The sequence below is a fragment of the Rhinoderma darwinii genome, chromosome 4 (genome assembly GCF_050947455.1).
Source record: "Rhinoderma darwinii isolate aRhiDar2 chromosome 4, aRhiDar2.hap1, whole genome shotgun sequence".
Taxonomy (NCBI): domain Eukaryota; kingdom Metazoa; phylum Chordata; class Amphibia; order Anura; family Rhinodermatidae; genus Rhinoderma; species Rhinoderma darwinii.
In genome coordinates, this window is record NC_134690.1 from 245,355,556 (window position 1) to 245,380,640 (window position 25,085).

General features: G+C 39.5%; 1 protein-coding gene across 1 annotated transcript in view; it reads left to right on the plus strand.

Moving 5' to 3' along the window:
* Positions 1 to 25,085, plus strand: part of RSPO3 (R-spondin 3) — an 83,165-nt gene that overhangs the window by 35,128 nt on the left and 22,952 nt on the right. The window contains exons 2-4 of the mRNA XM_075864256.1: positions 3,362 to 3,553; positions 5,013 to 5,159; positions 7,357 to 7,546. Coding sequence (XP_075720371.1) covers positions 3,362 to 3,553; positions 5,013 to 5,159; positions 7,357 to 7,546 — 529 coding nt within the window. The remainder of the gene's footprint in view (positions 1 to 3,361; positions 3,554 to 5,012; positions 5,160 to 7,356; positions 7,547 to 25,085) is intronic.

Sequence of the window (25,085 nt, forward strand, 5' to 3'; positions counted from 1 at the left end):
GTATCTCTATACTATAATGCAGTAATGAAGTCCATAATCCCTTAAAGAGTCATAATAAAAAAAAATACATATTAAAAATGGTCAAAATGGAAGCTGTATCATATAAATATAGACATCTGTTGAAACAGGGTGCATCAATTATTTTAACATGGATCCATATCTTTATAAACTGTTCATAGAAATATCAGCTTCTCTAGTTTTTTATAGTATTTGTACAAAATTGTTTTGTATTTATTGAGCTCTTCTTTATGCTTTCTCGTTATTTGCAAACCATGTAGGAAAATGTTAAATGTAAAACCCTACGTGTTCAAAATGCTTATATTGGACATAAAGTATCAGACGCAGCGGGAAATCTTATAACTAAACCAAGGCTCGTTTATTAGATTACCAAAAGAGGTATAATGTGATATACAGTTTATCTTTCACAGCTGGAATCCTTGACCCATTCCGGGTAAGTTGCTAGTCAATGTATGTATACACATATAGATCTATACTGGCTAAAATATAAGACCATCAGGATGACTGTTGGCATTTAGGGTGTTTTTCATTGACCCTCCTAAGATAAGGCTTGCAAATTTTAAATAATGCATGTGAAATAAATTTTCTCATTTAAGCCTAAGTGAGATGCAGTCTTGAGGCGATATATCCAGATGAACTCTATTTGTAACAAACTACCTCCCAACTATCGTGTAGAGTGACAATTTTTTTCCTTTTAAGCCATACCTCTAATCCCGCCCAATCCCTACCCATACCCGTATCATGCTCTCATAGTGTCTCCCACAAAGTATAATGCCAAATAGCTGCCACCACACAGTATAATGCCCCCATAGATGCACTTATACAGTATAAAGTCAACACAAATGCCCCCATACAGCATAATGCCCACACAGATGCCCCAATACAGTATAATGCCCACACAGATGCCCCCATGCAGTATAATGTTCTAACAAATTCCCCCATACATCATAATGCCCCATAGTTGCCTCCATACAGCATAATGCCCTCATAGCTGCCCCATACAGTATAATGCCCCATAGCTGCCCCATACAGCATAATGCCCCATAGCTGGCCCCATAGCTGCCCCCATACAGCATAATGCCCCCATACAGTATAATACCCCCATAGCTGCCCTTATATTGTTTAATGCCCCATAGCTGCCCCATACAGCATAATTCCCCCACAGCTGGCCCATATAGTATAATGCCCCCTTAGCTGCCACCATACAGTATAACGCCCCTTAGCTGCCCCATACAGTATAATGTTTCATAGTGCCCCCATACAGTATAATGCTGCCTTATCTGCCCCCATACAGTATAATGCCCCCTTAACTGCCCTTAGTGCCAGTGCCCACTTAGACAGTGCCACAGTGCCCATGTAGATAGTGCCACACACAGTTCCCATGTAAATATCGCCACAGTGCACCCTGTAGATAGTGTCCTTATACAATGCCACAGTGCCCATTTAGTTAGTGCCACACACTCTAGAAGATAGCGCCACCCCCTGTATATAGCATTACCCCTTGTAGATATTGCCACTGGGACTCCCTCTAGGAGCGGAATCCCCAGCCAGAGCATCAGCCACGCTGTGGCCGGAGATTCTGCTTCAGGAGGAGCCCCTGACGTCACTGTCCATATATGGACAGTAATGTCAGGGGTTCCCTCTAGGAGCGGAAACCCCGGCCACAGCATCAGCAATGCTTTGGCTGTGGATTCCATTCCAGGAGTAGTCCCTGACGTCACTGTCCATATATGGTCAGTGATGTCAGGGATTCCCCCCTGGAGCGGAATTCCCGGCCAGAGCGTCAGCATTACTCTGGCAGGGGATTTCGCTCCAGGGGTAGCCCCTGACGTCACTATCCATATATGAACAGTGATGTCAAGTGTCACCCCCAGGAGTGGAATCTCTGGACAGAGCATCAGCTACGCTCTGGCAGGGAATTCTTCTCCTGAAAAAGCCACTGAAGTCACTGTCCATTTATGGACAGTGACATCAAAGGCCTCCCCAGGCTTAACGCTTAAAGTAACACTGTGCCCGGAGAGCCCTCGACGAGCGGAGGAGCTCCCGACTGCTCCTCCGCTCTGAACTAATGCTGAAGCAGGGAGCTGACTGTTCCCTGCTTCAGCATTGGGTTCAAATGTATCTGCATCCTGAGGACAACGGGACATACCCCCGGCCACCCGGGACACCACCCAGAACCCGGAACTGTCCAGCTGAATCGGGGACGGCTGGGAGGTAAAAATAATTTGTCCAATTGCCTCTCCGGCTACTCCACTATACTACTTTACTGCTTACATATCGGACAGCTCAGTAGTCACCTACGTGACAAAGATGCAGGTGTCTTGCCACCAGGGTGACTCTTTTGTGAATGATGTCACCAATCCGACCAGGAATACGTTGCCGGAATTGTCTATGTGTTTTGCGCACACATATGCAGTGGCACATTTGCACACCAGTTTGTAGATCACTTTACGGGTTTTGCAATTCATGAAGTCCCTAATGATATAGGCACCGAAAGGCATTTGATGATTTTTATGAAAGCCAGGTATGTTAGATAGGTCTTCTTGGATAGTGGCTGTTGGCCAGGTGGTCATGTAATTGTCTTCCTATCTAAAGGTGATCTGCTCTCTTTTGTAAAAACCACCTACAAGTTACTAGCTTCCTGAAAACACAGGATTTTGATGAATACGTAAATACCTCTTGATATTTATTTAGTTTGTCTTGTTAGGGCTTCATGATAGCCCGTTGCTTTTAGACTACTCCTGTGAATCAAATTGAACATAGGACCCTAGTAGACATATCAATAACGGACATTTTCTGTGGCAAGGATCTTAAACCTTAGCCTGGATATTTACTGTTGTGTGGTCATTATATAATGCATAAATAAACCATTGCTAATCCAAAGTTTTCCAGACTAAGGCATCATACACACAGAAAAGCTGAGTGAAAAGAGTCTGTATTGCGCCAAAAAGTGTCCCTATGTTTTGGTTCTATGGTGCTGCAGGTACTCTGTGTACTGTTGTATGGTATCTCCATACTACGTCATGCAAGGGAACATGTCACTTTTTTTTTCCACAGATGAATCCTTGAGAAAAAAATCTGAATGTGCATTATAGTTCCATAGATTTCTATAGGTGCCTTATTATAGATCACTACAACACAGATCCATAATACAGCCTTACATGATAAAGGTGCAGGGTGTAGGTGCCGATCAATTTCTTCCGTTCATTTTACATTATAAAGTATATGTTATCATGGTGAAAGTATTATTTTGGAATTATGTTTTTCTTTTTCTTTTTTATTATATTTATACACGTAAAAGGTCATTAAAAATATTTTTTATATATCTTTATATTTTCTTCAGTGCATCCCAATGTCAGCCAGAATTGCCAAGGTGGATGTGCCACATGCTCTGATTACAATGGCTGCATGACATGTAAGCCAAGACTGTTTTTTGCTCTTGTAAGGAACGGTATGAAGCAAGTTGGAGTTTGTCTTCCCTCATGTCCAACCGGCTATTATGGGATACGTTCTCCAGGAATTAGTGAGTGTAAAAGTAAGTGAAATGTAAACAATTCAATTTTTCAGTCCAATACTAAAGCTTGTGTATGTATCGTATCATTACACTTCTTTGTATTGCTATATTGCTAGTAACCATGTGCAAATGTAGTAGTGTGGAACAAGTTATTTCCTATTCTGTTGCATTAACCATTCTGCTAGCTAACATCTTACGCAAAGTAACAGTATAACAAATAAGTTTTGCCCCATTTGGTGCTCTATAAGCAATGTGAGTACATATATGCTAGCATTCCACCACAGGCTTATATACCCTATCCAATACCCGCCTCCCCAAGTACTAAGGCAAAGTGGGGGGTGGTTGGTCAATTTATGATAAACTCTTTATTTAAAGGAGCATATGAAAATATAACACTATCTATTTATTTTCTGCCCCTAAGCCATACACCTTTGATGGGAAAAAATAAATGTAGCTTAATTTGCCATCTATCAGTCTCTGTTACTTAGGATGCAAAACATAACTAAGTAAAGTAACAATAAATGTAAGGGTATGTGCACACACACTAATTACGTCCGTAATTGACGGACGTATTTCGGCCGCAAGTCCCGGACCGAACACAGTGCAGGGAGCCGGGCTTCTAGCATCATACTTATGTACGATGCTAGGAGTCCCTGCTACTCCGTGGAACTGCTGTCCCGTACTGAAAACATGATTACAGTACGGGACAGTTGTCCTGCAGAGAGGCAGGGACTCCTAGCATCGTACATAACTATGATGCTAGGAGCCCGGCTCCCTGCACTGAGTCCGGTCCGGTACTTGCGGCCGAAATACGTCCGTCAATTACGGACGTAATTAGTGTGTGTGCACATACCCTAATGCTAACAGATACTATAAATTAAAGGAGTTTTCCAGTGAAAATAAATTGATGAACTATCTTCAGCTGAGCGGTGTCGGGAGTCGGACCCCTACTGATCACATATTGATGGCCATCAATTTCTTCTAACTGGAAAACCCCTTTAAGTTCATAGAAAGCAATAACTATCATTTGCACATATGTATATAAATGTTTTTATGGAGATTGTTGGAACTGAAATTATAGTTGATAAGGTTGAAAAAATACAAAGGTCCATTAGGTTCAACCTAAAATCCTACCGTGTTGATCCACAGGAAGGCAAAAACTTGGCTAATTTCTCATATTAGAGGGAAAAATTCCATCCCTGACATAAAGTAGAAATACCATTGATGTACCATTGATGTATTGAAATACCATTGATGATGGTCCCTGCTCCCAGGCACCAATAGATAAAATTTAACTCCACAGTAAATAGTGATAAGATAGACCGAAGGTTTTAGCGGTCATTTAAAACAGGCCATACATTTTCTGATCGACTTGTTGAAGGTTTTTGTTTTGGACAGCAATGCCATAAGTGAAAATGACAAATCTCAGATCGATCTCTGCCTTGATCCATGGCCTGACTGTATTTTTCTGTACTTTCAGGATGTAAGGCTGACTGTGAAACATGCTTCCACAAAAGCTTTTGCACAAAATGTAAAGGTGGATTTTATTTGCACAGTGGGAAGTGTCTTGACACTTGTCCAGATGGGTTTGAGAACAATAACCACAGTATGGAATGCAATACTATTGGTAAGTAGTATCTACCATTTGATTTACAACTATCTGCCTTTAATAAAGTATAGTCAGCATTTCTGGTTTACCACAAATCTATGGTTTTTCAAGCTGGAAAAATAAATGGGAGGGGGTTCGTAAAACACTGAAATCCTAAAGGAAAGGCTGGAAATGAGAATCCTCTGGGCCTTGCTTAATATAATAAAAATGTCAAGGTATAAACTGATTGAGTGGAAGATGCCTTTTGTACAGTGATATACATACTTATAATTTTCTATAGAATTTCCACCAATAGAACCATCCAGGCCTTGTCTCCGTAAAGAATTATTCTCTAGAAACAAATGATTCTCCATAATTATGACATTCTAACAACCATATTAAAAGGAGTTGGATCAAAGTAATCATTGCTGTATGTGAAGAGGTATTTTCAAGCGCTGGATTTTTACATTCTTTTGCCGATAAGGTGTGTTATTGTTACTGGTTATGATAATGACACCAAATATTTCCCATGCATTCGATTCTGTCTTAAGCAAGGAGCTTGCAGGTAGTGCTTGTTATCTGCACTGAATGACTTGATATGATTAATGTATGTATACTCTGCTTGAACATAGGTCACTGCACGTTCCTTTGACTTAACACACATGTAAAGTAAATTAGACATGTAATCTAGGGTTTGAGTTGTTTCTATTCCTAAACTTATTTTCTTTGTCTGTTTTGGCTCATTTTCAGTATAACTTCATGACTGGTTAAATGATGCAGTATATTCCCTCTTTAACAACACAGCCTCTGTTGATAATTTAGTGGTATTGTCTGTTGCGATCTACAGTTTAAACCACATTATCCACCCTTAAATGTGCCTCTGCTTTTAAGGAATTTTACAGAATATATTATGTATTATAAAATGAATGGGCATAGATGCACATATGGTTTAGACACTGCACCCTATACTGACCACTGATAATCTGGGTGTCAAAGTTAATTTAAAGGGGTTATCCAGTCCCTAAAAATGGAAGTCCTATCCTCAGGATAGGCCATCAGATGGGTCGGGGACCGTCTCCCGGGACCCCCACCGATCAGCTGTTTGAAGGAGCTGCAGTGCTCGTACGAGTGCTGCTTACCCTTCATTTCTACTTGCTCACTGTGAATTGTCGACACAGATGTAGCGGCGATTCACAGGTATTGCAGCCTTCTTCTACCATTCATTTCAATGAGAGAAAAGCCTGCAATACCTGTGAATCGCCACTACTTCCGTGTCGATGATCAGCGCTCGCTGATCGTCTGGGGTCCTGGGAGTCGGACCCCGACCCATCAGCTATTGATGGTCTATCCTGGGAATAGGCTATACATTTTTAGCAACTGGATAACTCCTTTTACAATCTTCTTAGAAAAATTTAAATTTGTTCAATTGGTTGCAGCACATTTATTGGGCATGTTTGCAACGTCCAGTAATTTTTACCTGTTGGATGTAGAGGACCTGCTTCCTCTGCCAACACATCTATTTTAGTAAATACGTGTACTTCCAATAATATAACAATTAAGGAGCATTTGACGCTACATTGTGCCATTTCTCTGTGATTAAAAAATTAAAAACTGTGTGTTACCATTGCCCTTGTCAAAGTGGTGTGTCCCTACTGGGTTTCACTCTGTCAACATTGTTGGACATTGTCAGTCTGTGTAAAGACACACACCCAACTAGTAATACCCAGCTGTCAATGTTTTCATCATTTTGTAGGAGGAATCACAGAGGAATGGCACAAAGATTCTCCAGAATTGTTGTTTCATGGGGAATACAAGTATTTACTAAGGCAGACTTGTCAAGAGAGGTTAATGGGTAGAAATGTAACTACTTGTATAACGCTATTAAAATATCAAAGTGATGTCTAATAGGTCTGTTATAGTGACATCGAATAATCATAAATTGGTTATCATGGTTACCGTTACCATCTAAATATCAAATGGTTGTTATTAGGCTGTATACAGTAACACTCAGTAGTTAATTCTAAAAATAATCCAAGTTTTGTATTTTGTATGAAAATGTTAAAAAATTTTGTTTTTTTGTAATTCGTATTTTGTTTCACTGTAAATTAAATTCTTTTCATTATTAGAATCTTTATAATCACTTGGAAAAACATTAACCTAATTCAGCTCCATGCATCATATATCTGATAGAAACGCTTTCTGAAAAATATATTTAAGCCGTGTTTTGTTCCTACAGTTCATTGTGCAGTCAGTGAATGGAGTCCTTGGGGTCCATGTACAAAGAGGGGGAAGACCTGTGGCTTCAAACGGGGCAATGAAACTAGAATTCGTGAGATAGTTCAACATCCATCTACACGTGGTTTCCCTTGCCCGCAAACATCTGAGACAAGGAAATGCATAGTGCAAAAAAAGAAATGCTCAGAACGGTAAGATTCTTTTAGATTTTTTTTGAAAACCGAAAGCAGGTCATCCATTCACACCGTAATGCCAAAGTGACTGCTGTAGTCCAGTATTTCTTATAATGTAAGTTGAGTTTGACACAGTGAAACACTTTCTTATTTTACCCCATAAGAAATAAGACTCCTCGAATCTCCCAAAATAAATGATGACAAAAATCTCCGCAAAACGTATTGCGGGAGATTTATCAAACTAGTAGGGATTGCTCCTTTGATTTTCAAAATGCCTCTTAAAAATGATATCTAGAATCTACAACTATTCCAGGTTTTATAATTCTTCCCCGTCTATATATACACACATTGTATGGGAGATGGGAGCAAATCTGTGATTTCTAGGAAATAGACAGTCTGAATTATTAATGGGTTTTATCAGGGCTAGCATGAGTCAAGGTGATCAACATGCCTGAATTAAGAAAAAATACATGGAATCCGCCAACCCAGAACCAAGTTGTTAATCCCTAATATACTCCCCTGTCAGGGAAACAGATTGTTATATTAGAGCACATGTGTGGCTGGCCCGGGTGGGAGAGCAGCAGTTACATGCAATGTTTGTGAAATTTCTAGGCAGGAGGATTTGATAAGTATGCAGTTGGCTTATATTCGCTATGTTTTATCATACTTTGATTGGAGTTCAAAAATATGCTGAGGAAAAATTCCCAAAACCATGCATCAAGATTAGAGTAAATGTTACTTTAGCTGGAGATAATGTAACATAATACCAAGAGGCTTAAAATATTAAGTGTTAAATTCCCTTCTCTTCCACCCACTCATGCTCATCATAGACACAATCTGATGTAACGCAGATAGGCAACCGGCTAGATATCAGATTTAATGATGTGCTTGATGGTAATATTGAATTAATCCACTTTACTCAGCAATTTTTTTTCTTTTCAATGCAGACACCCATCTCTTGCAATAGTCATTTTCATGAGGGTTTAAGAATTTCTTCCATAGATAAATTTTTACACAAAAAATTACTTTACCACATGAAGAACTGCATTGAACTTTTGTGTTCTTTAGGATAAACGGGAGCCCCTGGGTGGCACTCCGTTATGATCCATGCCTAGGTTGTACTTTTTTACATTCCCTAGTTTATATTGCACAGCTTTTTTCCAATGCTTCCTGAAATTTTACCAAATGAGTACATTGAAAGATTGTTTTATATAAAGTTTCATATAAAACATGCAGCAATTTTCCCCTATAATTATATACATTGCCTCTGTCAGGCGTTTTTCACACTAGAATTAGATTGTTCTATACTCCATTCCTTTTATTACGCCAAACATAGGAATGAAATCCAAATGAGGAAAAACTTTGCTACTTTCCAAACTATTCTCATTTTTGGAGAATAAAAACATTCTGGAAAAAGGTGAACAACAATTGTATGCACACATTTAACTTATTATTGTGTTGTTTGTAAAATGCAAAAGGTTCTGTCTTGGTGACAGTGTCCAGTGCGTAAAAATTGATCGCCAGTCCTCAGGATAGGCCATCAATAGCTGATAAGTCGGGGTCGGGACCACTTTCGATCTGTTTTGAAGGGGATGCAGCAATCGTAATGAGCGCTGCTTCCCCTTTATTTCTACTTGCTCACTGTGAATTGCCAACACACATGTAGCAGTGATTCACAGGTATTGCAGCCTTCTTCTCCCATTCACTTCAGTAGGAGAAGAAGGCTGCAAGACCTGTGAGTCGCCACTAAATTTTTTTTATTTTTTCTAAAAAAATTTCAGCTATTCACAGTGAGCAAGTAGAATAGAAGGAGAAGCAGCGCTGGCACGAGCGCTGCACCCCCTTCAAAACAGCTGATCGTTGGGGGTCCTGTGAGTCGGTTTTGCGACCGCATCAATTTTTAGGGACTGGAAAACCCCTTCAAGTGCCTTAAATGTATTCTCCTGCAGTTTATTGATACACCTAAATTGAAATATTTGTAAAGAATGCAAATATGAGATTTTTCTAGTAAAGGTATATTTTAAGCTAATAATTTAAAACTTTATGCAAATTGGACTGTTTGCAGAGTCTTGTTGAGAAAACGCTATTGCACGCTATTGTGGGTAAAAAGTGCAGTATAGAGAAATAATGGTTAAAGTAGTTTATATGAAAGGGAGGTATATTACAGCATGATTTTTAACTGCTAAAGCTCATATGGGCAGATTACTAACATAAAGCCCGTAGGATTAAGATGTAACAAATTTATTAAGAGGCGCAGGCCTCTTCAGCTGTCCATGTGCCACAGAGTATAATCTATGCCAGTTAGGAGCTGGCATAGATTTCTGCTATAATTTATGCCAGTTTCTGGTGTAAATTACAGTAAATGTATCAGGCTGCCCCTACACTAAGCTCTACCCACTTTTAATGCGTTGTGAGCAGCAAAACGGCACAGAAGTAAAATTTTTTCTGCAAATTGCGGCTTTTGTGCCCTTTTTTTTCACTTTTCTATATAGGAAAGTTCATACATTTCACACATAGAGTGTAAAAATTATTTGCTCTCAGTTGCAACATTCACTACTGAGGTACAAAGTATCTCTAGGAACAAGATCCACCCAATAACTATCTGTCAGGACTTTCATTGATTGGATTTCTATAGATGAGCAGCTCCATCCAAGCTTATGATCACCCTGTGCATTGCCAAGAATGACATTCTAGAGAATTGTATACTTCCATCATTGTGGAAAAAAAACTTTTCTTCTTTCATTATGACAATAAAATCATGTATAAAGTGAGGTTCATAAAAAATAGTTTGCCAAGATTGTTGTAGAAGAACTTAGTTGGTCTAGTCAAAGCCAGACCTCAACCCTATCATATATTTTTGGAATTGATTAAAATGCCAACTAGAAGCCAAAACTTGTCACCAAACATTAGTGTTAAACCTCACTAATGCCCTTGTGGCTGAATGGATGTGAATCCTTAAAATCATGTTCCAGAGTCTAGTAGAAAGCCTAGAAGAGTGGAGGATGTTATACCAGGAGAGGGGGGACTGCTCCATATTATGATGATCAGATGTTCAAAAATCACATACGGATGTCATGTTCAAATGTCTATATACTTTTGACCATGTAGTGTATATTATTCTACAAAGAGCAGCATTGTGAAAAAGGTTATATATGGGAATCAGGAAAAATTTGGTGTTGCATGATGGCATACCAGTTGAACCAGTAAAAAAAATACCTTTTTGTTGCAAGGGTACTCTAAAAATAAGATGATCAATAGGCTGAGCAAGTGTTCAATTCCCCTTCGCATCACCTGAGGGGAAATGAAGAATTAAATAGATGAATGGGATTTCTGTGTAAAGACATGCTTGGTCCTTTAGAATAAGCGAAATACACTTTTTGTAGCTACTTTCTTATTCTCTTCATTTATAGAGGTCCCAAATGAGGGGAATCTCTTTAATAAATAAAGATTTGGTAGTGCAACTGATTTTAAGTATCAAGTGACAGCTGCAGTCCACAAGATTGCATGCAATTCCATGTATTCCTTCGGACTGCAGCTGTAGCTCAATAGTTAGAATCAATGAGTCATGCTTCAAAAAGTCTCCATGTAACTCCAGGACTTACTTAGAATTCCTTAATAGGGTATTTTAAAATTCGTTTTCTAAGCTAGACAACCCCTTTGAAGATGTGTTTTGTCCAAGCAGGAGGAACAAGAAAAAACTTCCCAAAGAAAAGTTTTGGGAAAATATTCCTAAGAATATAGAGGTACAGTACAGGGCTCATGCACCTCTAGGGCAGTCCTATTATAGATTAATACAAACCGGAGCTGTAATACAGCTGTGTGGATGAGCTTTTACTTCTAATGATATTAATACAAATTGCTTGAAATACACAGTTTGATCTAGAAAATCAACTGCAATCTATTGGTATGAAAAAATTCCATGTGCGTCATCTAGCTGCTTATTAGAATATTTTAATATGTCTACGTTTAAAACATAGAAAGTCTAAACATCATTTTACTTTAAAAATAAAAATGTTTAGTTTACAAAATCAACAGGAAAATTAGTCTCTAATCTCACAGTTTATTCATTGTGGAAATAAATGAGTTCTGGTATATTTCCGGTTACTTTATCAAATATGACAGCGTAAACAAAGTGCAGCCGTGTCAAACACTCATGTGTAGGAGGATTTAAAGGTAACTACTATGTGCTGTTGGCATTATTGTGAAGGGACATTTACAGAGAATATGCAAACAAATTAGAACGGCCAATTTTGGGCACATTCTATACATGATTTTGAGCGAGAAGACGACTTAATCAGAAAAAGAAATAAACACGTATCCTCTTGTGGTGCATGAAGCCTAAATCAGGGTCACAATGGTTTGTAACGCAGCAGACAGAAGATTGTAACAGTACAGCTGAGAAGCGTGTGTTTCATGTGTTAAAGACACTACGCTGGTTAATGACCTTACTGTGTGATAGTTCCCCCGGCCTCTTAAACTCCAAAATCAAGCTTAAACTAATTACTGTTTCCTGATGTTTATATGTTACATATACTACAAGGTCAGCATTAAATATTTAACAACCCATTATGAGACAGTCTATTTTAATTCGGCATAAATTATAATTAGCACATTCCAAAATGTTTTTAAGTATCAGGATATATTCTCTTACTTATATCTAGCGACAGTGTTATCTCCTTAACGCTCCATGACCTACCATTAGGTCATGCTAACTATAGCGTTCGCGCTCAGTGACCTAATAGTAGGTCATGGAGTAAACACGGCGCCGTTCGCGCGGCGCGCATTCACGAGCTGTGACAGCTGCTGTTTCCGAGAGCAGACTATCACAGCTCAATGTGCCGGGACCCGTTACGATGGTCCCGCCTCGCCGATCGCCGCTATTGGTCAGTCAGTGACTAACTGACCAATAACGGTGATCTCTCCCTTCACTTCCTCTTCTGACCTCACATCCTGCCGCACCCGCCCTGAACGCCTCTGTTGGAGTTAGCGAGGCGTTCGGAGCGGTTGTGAAAGAGAGGAGAGAAGATAAAGAGTGCTAAAAAGTGAAAAAAAAGTTAAAAATCAAACTTTTTTCTGCTTCCCACCTCCCCAATCCACTACCCAAACTACCCAAACCTGTACCCTTCGTCCTTGTGTTCCCCCCACATTTTTGGTCAGTGATTTTCTATCACTGACCACTTGTTAGTCTTCAGGACCACATTTCTGGTCCCTGGGGATTTTTTTATTTTTTTATTTATAAAACAATATAAAAAAAAAATATATATAAAAAAAAAAAAAAAAAAAAGGGCAGTTTAGAAAATTTTGACAATTTAACTTTTAGTTAGTTTAGTATTAGGGTTAGTTAGTGTCAGGGAACCATCCCAAAGCGTAGTTAGGTATAGCGTCAGGGAATTTAGCGTCCGTCACCGTAGGTAGATCTAGCGTTAGGGATCCATCACCGTAGTTAGGTTTAGCGTCAGGGAAGCTTGGAATAATTTAGATAGGTTTAGTGTCAGGTACCCGTCACCGTAGTTAGGTTTAGTGTTAGGGAAGCTCGGAATAATCTAGTTAGATTTAGTGTCAGGGAAAAGTCGCCATAGTTAGGTTTAGTCTCAGGGAAGTTCAAATAAAATCTAGTTAGGTTTAGTGTTAGGTACCCTCGCCCCAGTTAGGTTTAGTGTCAGGGAAGCCCACTTGTTCTATAAAAACAAATTTTTTGGCTAGTTTAGGTAGCAGCCTATTGCTCCAAACAACCATGTCCCAACGGACATTTAGTGCCGAAGAGGCATATTCATTTCTTGCCTCCGACACAGAGTCGTCGGGTGGTGAGACTCTGTTCTATTTATCCACCTCCTCATCCAGTGACGAAGAGGAGGAACCCCCTAGGAGACGCTCCAGGACCACCACTGCAGTTGTAGCCCCCGAGCGAAGTGACCCCTCCGAAGTTGTAACCCCCGAGCGAAGTGACCCAATTTGGACACCTACACCAGATATTTATGAGCCCCAAATCCCCGAGTACACGGGCAACCCGGGGATCAAATTTAATACGGCAGGGCTCAGTGAGATGGACTTTTTCAAGAAGTTCTTCACTGATGTGTCCAGGCAGCTGATAACAGCCACATGTAGGGTATTGCCATACCCGGGAGAACCCACATTACAGTTTATGGGGTGTAGGTCTCCGGTCAAAATGCTCACTACACCTCTAGATGAATGCCTTAAGGGTGTAGTTTTTAAAACGGGGTCACTTCTTGCGGGTTTCAACTGTACTGGTACCTCAGGGGCTTCTGCATACATGACTTCGCACTAGAAAATCCCCAGTAGGCCAAATGGTGGTCCTTTCCTTCTGAGCCCTCCCATGGGCCAAACGGCAGTTTATCACAACAAATGGGGTATTGCGGCACTCAGGACAAATTGCGCAACAGAATGGGGTATTTTGTTTCTTGTGAAAATAAGAAATTTTCAGCCAAAACTACATATTATTTGAAAAAAATAATTTGGTTTTCATTCCCAGCCCAATTCAAATAAGTTCTGTGAAAAAACTATGGGGTCAAAATCGTCACAACACCCATAAATGAATTCCTTGAGGGGTGTAGTTTCCAAAATGTGGTCATTTGTGGTTGGTTTCTATTGCTTTGACACCTCTGGGGCTCTGCAAATGCGACATGGCACCCGAAAACCAATCCAGCAAAATCTGGACTCCAAAGAACACACAGCGCTCCTTTCCTTCTGAGCCCTCCCATGGGCCCATACGGCAGTTTATCACCACAAATGGGGTATTGCCGCACTCAGGACAAATTGGGCAACAAAATAAAGTATTTTATTTCTTGTGAAAATAAGAATTTTTGAGCTAAAATGACATATTATTGGAAATAAAATATTTTTTTTAAATTCCCAGCCCAATTCAAATAAGTTCTGTGAAGAAACTATGGAGTCTAAATGGTTACATTACCCATAAATGAATTCCTTGAGGGGTGTAGTTTCCAAAATGGGGTCACTTCTGGTGGGTTTCCATTGCTTTGATACCTCTGGGGCTCTGCAAATGCGACATGGCACCCGAAAACCAAACCAGCAAAATCTGTACTCCAAAGAACACACAGCGCTCCTTCCCTTCTGAGGCCTCCCATGGGCCCAAACGGAAGTTTATCACCACAAATGGGGTATTGCCGCACTAAGGACAAATTGGGCAACAAAATTGAGTATTTTGTTCCCTGTGAAAATAAGAAATTTTGGTAAAAAATTACATCTTATTGGAAAAAATGTCATTTTTTTAATGTCACAGCCCAATTGAAATAGGTGCTGTGAAAAAACTGTGTGGTCAAAATGCTAACAACAACCATAAATGAATTCCTTGAGGGGTGTAGTTTCCAAAATGGGGTCACTTTTGGTGGGTTTCCATTGCTTTGATACCTCTGAGGCTCTGCAAATGCGACATGGCACCCCAAAACCAATCCAGCAAAATCTGGACTCCAACAAACACATAGCGCTCCTTTCCTTCTGAGCCCTCCCATGGGCCCAAACGGCAGTTTATCACCACAAATGGGGTATTGCCACACTAAGGACAAATTGGGCAACAAAATGGGGTATTTTGTTCCCTGTGAAAATAAGAAATTTTGATCACAAATGACATTTTATTGGAAAAAATGACATTTTTTTCATTTCACAGCCCAATTCAAATACGTGCTGTGAAAAAACTGTGCAGTCAAAATCGTAACAACAACCCTAAAAGAATTCCTTGAGGGGTGTAGTTTCCAAAATGGGGTCACTATTGGGGGATTCCTACTGTTTTGGCACCTCAACACCTCTTCAAACCTGGCATGCTGCCTAAAATATATTCTAATAAAAAAGAGGACTCAAAATGCACTAGGTGCTTCTTTGCTTCTAGGGCTTGTGTTTTAGTCCACGAGCGCAGTAGGGCCTCATGTGGGACATTTCTAAAAACTGCAGAATCTGGACAATACATATTTAGTAGTGTTTCTCTGGTAAAACCTTCTGTGTTACAGAAAAAAAAATGGATAAAATTGAAATTCAGCAAGAAAAATGAAATTTGCAAATTTCACCTCCACTTTGCTTTAATTCCTGTGAAATGCCTGAAGGGTTAAAAAACTTTCTAAATGCTGTTTTGAATACTTTGAGGGGTCTAGTTTTTAAAATGGGGTGTTTTAACAGGGTTTCTAATACATAGGCCCCACAAAGCCACTTCAGAACTCAAGAGGTACCTTAAAAAAAAGGCTTTTGAAATTTTCTTAAAAATATGAGAAATTGCTGTTGATGTTCTAAGCCTTGTAACGTCCAAGAAAAATAAAATAATGTTCAAAAAACGATGCCAATCTAAAGTAGACATATGGGAAATGTGAACTAGTAACTATTTTGGGTGGTATAACCGTCTGTTTTACAAGCAGATGCATTTAAATTCTGAAAAATGCAATTTTCTCAAAATTTTCTCTAAATTTTGCAATTTTTCACCAATAAACACTGAATATATCGACAAAATTTTACCACGAACATGAAGCCCAATGTGTCACGAGAAAACAATCTCAGAATCGCTTGGGTAGGTTTAAGCATTCCGACGTTATTACCACATAAAGTGAAATATGTCAGATTTGAAAAATGGGCTCTGAGCCTTAAGGCCAAAACTAGGCTGCGTCCTTAAGGGGTTAAAGGACTTCTAGCTTATTTAAAAGTATTATTTCTATGTACAGCCACAATTTCAAATGTTCCTTTGTATACACCAAGTATAACATATTAGTCTATTATTAACCCAAGTTAAAATATATAAAAATGTATATTATGAAGATTTTTTTTATTTAGGTGATATAGTTGTACTGTAAAAAGAACACCTATGTAACATTCCCTAGCAATAATTGTTATGTAGATGAGAAAAGTCCAAGTCCAAAAATGCAATATTCTTCTAACATTTTATGAGTCCTTTGTAAAAGCATAGGTAGCAATCATTTGATCACTACAATTGACCAAGCACAAATGATTCCTCCCTATACTTATTGACGTCTAATAATTAATTCACATGTGTAATTCTTTTGACATGTTAAGGCCTCATTCACACATTGCAGATTTGGTCAGTATTGTGCAAAAGTGGATGGAAAGAAGAGAAGTAGTATAAATCTTTCCAGTAAAATTCAGTCTTCCGTCTGTGACGCCTAATTTCCCACAATGTCTAATGAGTTGGCTTAATACACTATATGGACAAAAGTATTGGGACACCTATAGGAGCTTTTATGACATCCCATTCTAAATTTTAAGGCATTAATATGGAGTTGGTCCCCCTTTGCAGCTAAAACCTCTTCCACTCTTCTGGCTTTCTACAAGATTTTGGAGTGTGTCTGTGGGAATTTTTGTCCATTCATCCAGAAGAGCATTTGTGATTTCAGATACTGAAGTTGGGCTTGCTCGCAATCTCCATTCTAGTTCATCCCAAAGGTGTTTGATGGAGTTGAGGTCAGGGCTCTGTGCAGGCCAGTCAAGTTCTTCCACCAAACTCACCCAACCGTGCCTTTATGGACCTTGCTTTGTTCACTGGGGCACAGTCATGCTGGAACAGAAAAGAGCCTTCCCACAAAGTTGAAGCATACAATTGCCTAAAATGTCCTGGTATGCTGAAGCGTTAAGATTTCCCTTCACTGGAACTATGGGGCCTAAGCCAACCCCTGCAAACAACTCTATAGCAATATCCCTCCTCCACCAAACTTTACAGTTGGCACGATGAAGTCAGGCAGGTAACATTCTCCTGGCCTTCTCTAAACTCAGACTTGTAAATCAGACTGCCAGATAGAAAAGCGTGATTCATCACTCCACAGAGCATGTTTCCACTGCTCCAGAGTCTAGTGAAGCGTGCCTTACACCACTACATCCGACGTTTCACATTTGGTGATGTACGGCTTGCATGCAACTGCTCCACCATGGAAAAACATACCATGAAGCTCCCGGGGTACAGTTTTCGTGCTTATGTTAATGGCAGAGGAGGTTTGAAACTCTGTAGTTATTGAATCAGCAAAGCATTGGCAACTGTGCGCCTCTTCACTTTGCGACCCCACTTTGTAACTTTAAGTGGTCTGTGGTTCCTAAACGCTACCACTTTGCAATATTACCACTAACAGTTGATCGGGGATTATGTATGGGGAAGAAATATCATGAACCGTGGCATCCTATTTCAGTACCACGCTCAAATTCAGTGAGCTCTTTAGAACGCCCCATTCTTTCACAAATGTTTGTAAAGGCAGACTGCATGGCTAGGTGCTTGCTTTTATACAGTGAAGGAAATAAGTATTTGATCCCTTGCTGATTTTGTAAGTTTGTCCACTGTCAAAGACATGAATAGTCTAGAATTTTTAAGCTAGGTTAATTTTACCAGTGAGAGATAGATTATATTAAAAAAAACAAAAAAAAAAACACATTGTCAAAATTATATATATTTATTTGCATTGTGCACAGAGAAATAAGTATTTGATCCCTTTGGCAAACAAGACTTAATACTTGGTGGCAAAACCCTTGTTGGCAAGCATAGCAGTCAGACATTTTTAGTAGTTGATAATGAGGTTTGCACACATGTTAGATGGAATTTTGGCCCACTCCTCTTTGCAGATCATCTGTAAATCATTAAGATTTCGAGGCTGTCGCTTGGCAACTCGGAACTTCAGCTCCCTCCATAAGTTTTCGATGGGATTAAGGTCTGGAGACTGGCTAGGCCACTCCATGACCTTAATGTGCTTCTTTTTGAGCCACTCCTTTGTTGCCTTGGCTGTATATTTCGGGTCATTGTCGTGCTGGAAGACCCAGCCACGAGCCATTTTTAATGTCCTGGTGGAGGGAAGGAGGTTGTCACTCAGGATTTGACGGTACATGGCTCCATCCATTCTCCCATTGATGCGGTGAAGTAGTACTTTGCCCTTAGCAGAGAAACACCCCCAAAACAAAATGTTTCCACCTCCATGCTTGACAGTGGAGACGGTGTTCTTTGGGTCATAGGCAGCATTTCTCTTCCTCCAAAAATGGCGAGTTGAGTTAATGCCAAAGAGCTCAATTTTAGTCTCATCTGACCACAGCACCTTCTCCCAATCACTCTCAGAATCATCCAGATGTTCATTTGCAAACTTCAGACGGGCCTGTACATGTGCCTTCTTGAGCAGGGGGACCTTGCGGGCACTGCAAGATTTTAATCCATTATGGCGTAATGTGTTACCAATGGTTTTCTTGGTGACTATGGTCCCAGCTGCCTTGAGATCATTAACAAGTTCCCCCCGTGTAGTTTTTGGCTGAGCTCTCACCTTCCTCAGGATCAAGGATACCCCACGAGGTGAGATTTTGCATGGAGCCCCAGATCGATGTCGATTGACAGTCATTTTGTATGTCTTCCATTTTCTTACTATTGCACCAACAGTTGTCTCCTTCTCACCCAGCGTCTTACTTATGTTTTGTAGCCCATTCCAGCCTTGTGCAGGTCTATGATCTTGTCCCTGACATCCTTAGAAAGCTCTTTCGTCTTGCCCATGTTGTAGAGGTTAGAGTCAGACTGATTAATTGAGTCTGTGGACAGGAGTCTTTTATACAGGTGACCATGTAAGACAGCTGTCTTTAATGCAGGCACCAAGTTGATTTGGAGCGTGTAACTGGTCTGGAGGAGGCTGAACTCTTAATGGTTGGTAGGGGATCAAATACTTATTTCTCTGTGCACAATGCAAATAAATATATATAATTTTGACAATGTGATTTTCTTTTTTTCTTTTTTATATATAATCTATCTCTCACTGGTAAAATTAACCTAGCCTAAAAATTCTAGACTGTTCATGACTTTGACAGTGGGCAAACTTACAAAATCAGCAAGGGATCAAATACTTATTTCCTCCACTGTACATGTGTGGCAATGCGACTGAATGAAACACCTGAATTTTATGATTAAGAGGTGTGTCCCAATACTTTTGTCCATATAGTGTAGCTTATTTAACGCGAATTATGCCTGTTAAGAAGCACATGGTGTCCCTTTGGTTCTTTACTACAGGGCCACTGTATGGTCCCTCTGTACAGCACAGCATTAATGAGGTATTCCTCTCAATGTTTCCAGGGGAGCATATCTCGTAATATGGGATCCAATGGAACATGGCACCATTTATTTATTTTTTCCACATGACGCAAAGAGGAATAACCTCAGTATGCCTACACATGATTTCCAAGGCATATGGAGGTACAGTATAGGCCCAAGAGAGAAATTCTGAAATAATTTTTCAAACCCCATCCACTTTATTGGCTGGAAACATCATAATGATAAAAAAAAAAGCACACTAGTTCATACTATTGCATAATTGGTCATGGGATTTCAGGATAATTTAACCACAACACGTGTTTGAATTCCTAAAACAAACTTTTTCTATAATTGCTGAAATTTTAGAAATACTTTCACAACTTTATACACTATAATATATCTCATGCCACGACTCTTCGTAAAATCCTCCTACACTACAAATATGAGGAAATTTCTTTCTATTTGTTTACATTCTATTCTATTATATATATATATATATATATATATATATATATATATATATATATATATATATTCACTATAACGTTTTCAGATGCATATTTTCCACTTAGTACAAGAGAATGAAATCTTTAAGCGGTGTTGCAATCTATGACTCAACAGACTTTACAACGTAACATGGTCAACAACTTTGTCAAGGTGATCTTGTTACTCTCTTGATGATTCACAGACATGGTAGAGTTATCTTATAATATTTACATAAGTATCCAACATACAGAAATATCTGGAATTATCAGGATGGAATGTAAGCTTCCCTATATAATATGGTATTACAATGTGAAGAATCTTTTCTGCAGTGGATTAGATTGAAAAGACCTACAAACTTTCAGCATCCTGAAATATAGCTATAAGATGATGAATTTCATGCAGATAATATGGGCATTTTAATGAGAAGGAGACACAGACCTTATCGCCATACACATGATGTATTTCTTTGTCTCTAAAGGCTTATGTATAATAAAGGCAGCCCGAGCAGCTGCTATAGGACCCATGGAGTGAACTGCAACAGTTCAGGTTAGCCCCATCCATCTCTGTAAGTCTAATCAGTAGCATCTGGAGTCCCCAGCTGCTATGTCGGCTCAGGAAACCACGTCACAGCAACTTCCCTGGGGTAGTCCCAGCGACGTAACTGCCCCATATATGGACAATTACGTCGCTAGGACTACCCCATCGCAACTCCAGTGATGTAGATTTCCCGGGCGGCTGAAAAGCAGCAAGGGACTCCGGCTGCTTTGAAAATGTTAAAGAGGTGATAGATGGCGATGCAGGTGGGTTGCAGGCTTTGATCAAATTTGCACATGGTGGCAGCACAGGGGACAAGATAGAGGGATGGGGGTTCATCATTCCCTTCATCATCTTCAAAGCAGCTAGAAGGGAAGCTACATGGGTGGAGATAAGTAGCCAGGTACTCTGGTTTCTTTAAAGATCTTGAAGAGGGGATAGTCTGGCTGTCGGCTGCAGCAGGGGACTAGGTCTGATGGGGAAGCTACAGTGATAACTGGCTCCGATGGGGAAGCTACAGTGAAAACTGGGTCTGATGGGGAAGCTACAGTGAGAACTGTTCGTATATAGACAGTTGCATCACTGGTGCTTCCCGATGCATCCGTTAAATGGAGACTGTGATGCATGCCGAACAGTGGCATCTGTCTACCATAACCCAAAATACTACCCGTTAAACATACAATACCAGTCAAAAGTTTGGACACACCTTTTAATTCCATGTGTCTTTGTTTTTGTTTTCTACATTGTGGATTCATATTGTAGACATGGTAACTATAAAGGAACACATATGGAAATAAGTAGTAATCAAAAACGTGTTCAACAAACCAGAATATGTTTTATATTTTAGATACTTCAAAGTAGCTCCTGTTTGCTTTGATGACCGCTTTGCACGCCCTTCGCATTCTCTAAATCCGCTTCATGAAGTAGTCACCTCAAATGCTTTTCAATTAACAGGTATGCCTTGTCAAGAGTTAAATTGTTTAATTTCTTTCCTTTATAATGTGTTTGAGACCATCAGTTGTATTGGGCAGAGGAAGGATTGGTACACACTTCCATACAGTGTTTAGCCCTGTTTAACTACGGTTCTAATCCACATTATGGCAAGAACCACTCAACTACATAAAGAGAAACAACAGTCCATCATTACTTTAAGATATGAAGGTCAGTCAATCTGGAAAATTGCAAAACTTTCAAGGTATCCTCAAGTGAAGTCATGAATACCATCAAACGCTATGATGAATATCGCAAATCAACAGCACCTCAGATTAGAGCCCACATGAATGATTAACAGAGATATAGTGCCAGAGACATCTCAACATCAACTGTTCAGAGGACACTGTGAGAATCAGGCCTTTATGGTCGAATTGTTGAAAAGAAGCCACTACTGAGGAACAAGAAGAAGAAGAAGAAGAAGAGAATTGCTTGGGTCAAGAAACCCAAGGAATGGACATTAGACCAGTGGAAATCTGTACTTTGGTCTGATAAGTCAAAATGTTAGATTTTTGGTTCCTACCGCCATGTCTTTGAGAGAAGCAGAAAAGATGAGCAGATGGTTTCTACATGTATAGTACCCACCGTGAAGCATGGAGGAGGAGGTGTGATGGTGTGGTGGTGCTTTGCTGGTAACACTGTAAACGATTTATTTAAAATTCCATGAACACTCAGCCAGCATGGCTACCACAGCATTCTGCAATGACATGCCATCCCATTTGGTTTGCGCTTAATGGGACCATCATTTGTTTTTCATCAGAACAAGGACCCCAACACACACCTCCAGGCTATGTAATGGAAATTTGACCAAGAAGAAGAGGGATGTAGTGCTGCGTTAAATTACATGACTTCCACAATCACCCGACCTAAACCCAATTGAGATGGTTTGGGATGAGTTCGACCGCAGAGTGAAGGAAAAGCAGCCAACATGTGCTCAGCACCTCTGGGAACTCCTTCAAGACTGTAGGTAAACCATTTCAGGTGACTACCTCATGAAGCCGATTGAGAGAATGCCAAGAGTGTGCAAAACTGTCATCAAAGCAAAAGGGGGCAACTTTGAAGAATCTAAAATATAAAACATATTCTGGTTTGTTTGACACTTTTTGTTTACTACTTAATTCCATATGTGTTCCTTTATAGTTATCATGTCTTCAATATGGATCTACAATGTGGAAAATAAAAAACACAAGATAAACCATGGAATGGAAAGGTGTGTCCAAACTTTTGACTGGTACTGCATATGTCACAAACAGAATGATGACAGTTCATGACATATACTGTAGGTTAAACGGATCAATAGAAGAAAGGACTACAGCACTCAGGTATCCAAAAGTAGAAGATTTATTCACCAAGCATAAAACTGCAACGTTTCAACCCCAATAGGGTCTTTGTCAAGCATGCAGTCCTTTCTTCTATTGCTGCGTACAGGTTGTCCTGTTGGACCTGGGACATTGTTACTGCTTGCTCCGTCCCTGATTGGGATATCTACCTTGTTCCCCTCTGAAGGAATTCTACTGGTCGTGCTGCTGATTTCTCACATATTGTAGGTTAAACGGATACCATTATAGTCAATGGGTGATGGACACCATTGTATGTCACACGTCACAGACTCTGTTTAACGTATAACGCATTTCGGGAGATTTTCTTGACGTATATGTTAAAATGGAGACCATAACTCAGTGTGAACAGGGCCTAATTGGTAGTGCTAATCTGCAAAGCGCATTGAAGCATTTCAAACCTTAAGGGAAGGGAGTTGTCCCTCTTGATTTGGGATGACAATAATGATGGTGTGAGAAAGTATTATTTGAATTTATTTGGATTTTTTTTACAATGGGAACTCCTCTAAGCTATGTACACCAATGTTGGACATTTTAATGATCAATCAAATCCTAGGCCATATGGTAACCATGTCTTATAGCCCGCTTGCATTGGTAAATAACCTTTTTGTTTGCACAACACCATTGTGCTTATAAGTAACTGTAATTTCTTGCAAACAGTTTCTATAAATGTCTATTCTTCTGTTATGTCTCCGCTTCAATGTTCTAGCAAAAGTCTATTTCTATGTCCATTTGGAGCATTCTAGTTTTAATTATTTCCAAATCTGTCTGATGTCTCATATTCTCTTAAGCAGCATACTGTCAGTACTGCATAACAGTAAAATTAACAAAAAAACTTAAATGGCATAGTACATGTGTTACTGCCAACCCACATCAAGGTAATGTGAAAATTATTTGCCAAATCTTTTGATCTAATTTTTTAATATTCCGAAAGTCCCCAATTTATAAACCACGGGCTCCTCTTCTATATTAGATGGGTGTCTCCTTCTTTTGTCTATTTGAAGTTGTACAGTACATTTGTGCAGAATCGTGCAATAAGGAATTTCCATCTGTATTTGATTTGCTGATACAATGCTAAGTAACAGATCTTTGTGGCTATATTGCTAACATGCTTACAGAAAAGCAAGGCTTCCCTCGAGCATCTGGCATTTCTAAAAATTCACTAAATATCAGGCAGTAGCAAAGAACAGTAGCTTACACACCAAGATTTACAGCAGTCAACCATGGCTATTTAGATTATATCTGTCCCCATAGTCTTCCGTCTGATATACCCCTTACCCATTAGTCATCAACTTTCTGTTTAGGTAAAAGGAGGTTTTAGGCTTGATATCTCAGGAATGTAGCTGTGTTTTATCTACATAGACCACTGTAGATCCACCAAGACATGAATTTCACATCCTTTAATCCATACAGCCCATGAAAAACACAAATTTCCTCTTTGATGCTCCAAGGATGCATATCTCATTTGAAGACTGACCAAAGTACAAATAGCCCCTGTAAATTATAGTTAACCTTTGTTGTGAAATGATAGAAATCTTATGGACTTAAAGGCTATGTACACCTCTGAAAATAATTTTTCTTTTTAATAAAAATGACAATGAGGTATATTTGGTGCAACTTTATAATTAGATTTTATTCAAAATAATTTTTACTTTTTGAGATACAGCTGCTCTGTATCCAGTATACAGAGCAGCTGTATCTAGTGCTGAGGCCTGGATCCGTCAGGTCCGCAGAACTGACGGGTTCAGTGTCAGCGGGTCCTGCGTGTCTCTGACACGAAGGATGCACCTGTAATCAATCACATCTGTTATGAACTTAGAAGCGATTGTTACCAGCTTGATCCTGCATGTCAGAGACACGCAGGACCCGCTGACATTGAAACCGTCAGTCAGATGGACCTGACAGATTCAGTTTTCAGTGCTAGATACAGCTGCTCTGTAAACAGTATACAAAGCAGCTGTATCTCAAAAAGTAAAAATAATTTTTAAATAAAACTATTATAAAGTTGCATCAACCATACCTGATTGACCTTTTTATTAAAAAAAATAATCCCTTTCAAAGGTGTACAAAGCGTTTAAGAAAGCATTCTCAAGAGATACTCCTCTGGGATATTGAGGTACAGCTGCAAGGGGATTATGAATCATTACCAGAATCTCTATAATGGTATAAAATGGAGTCAAATAGTAATCAAAACTCTTAA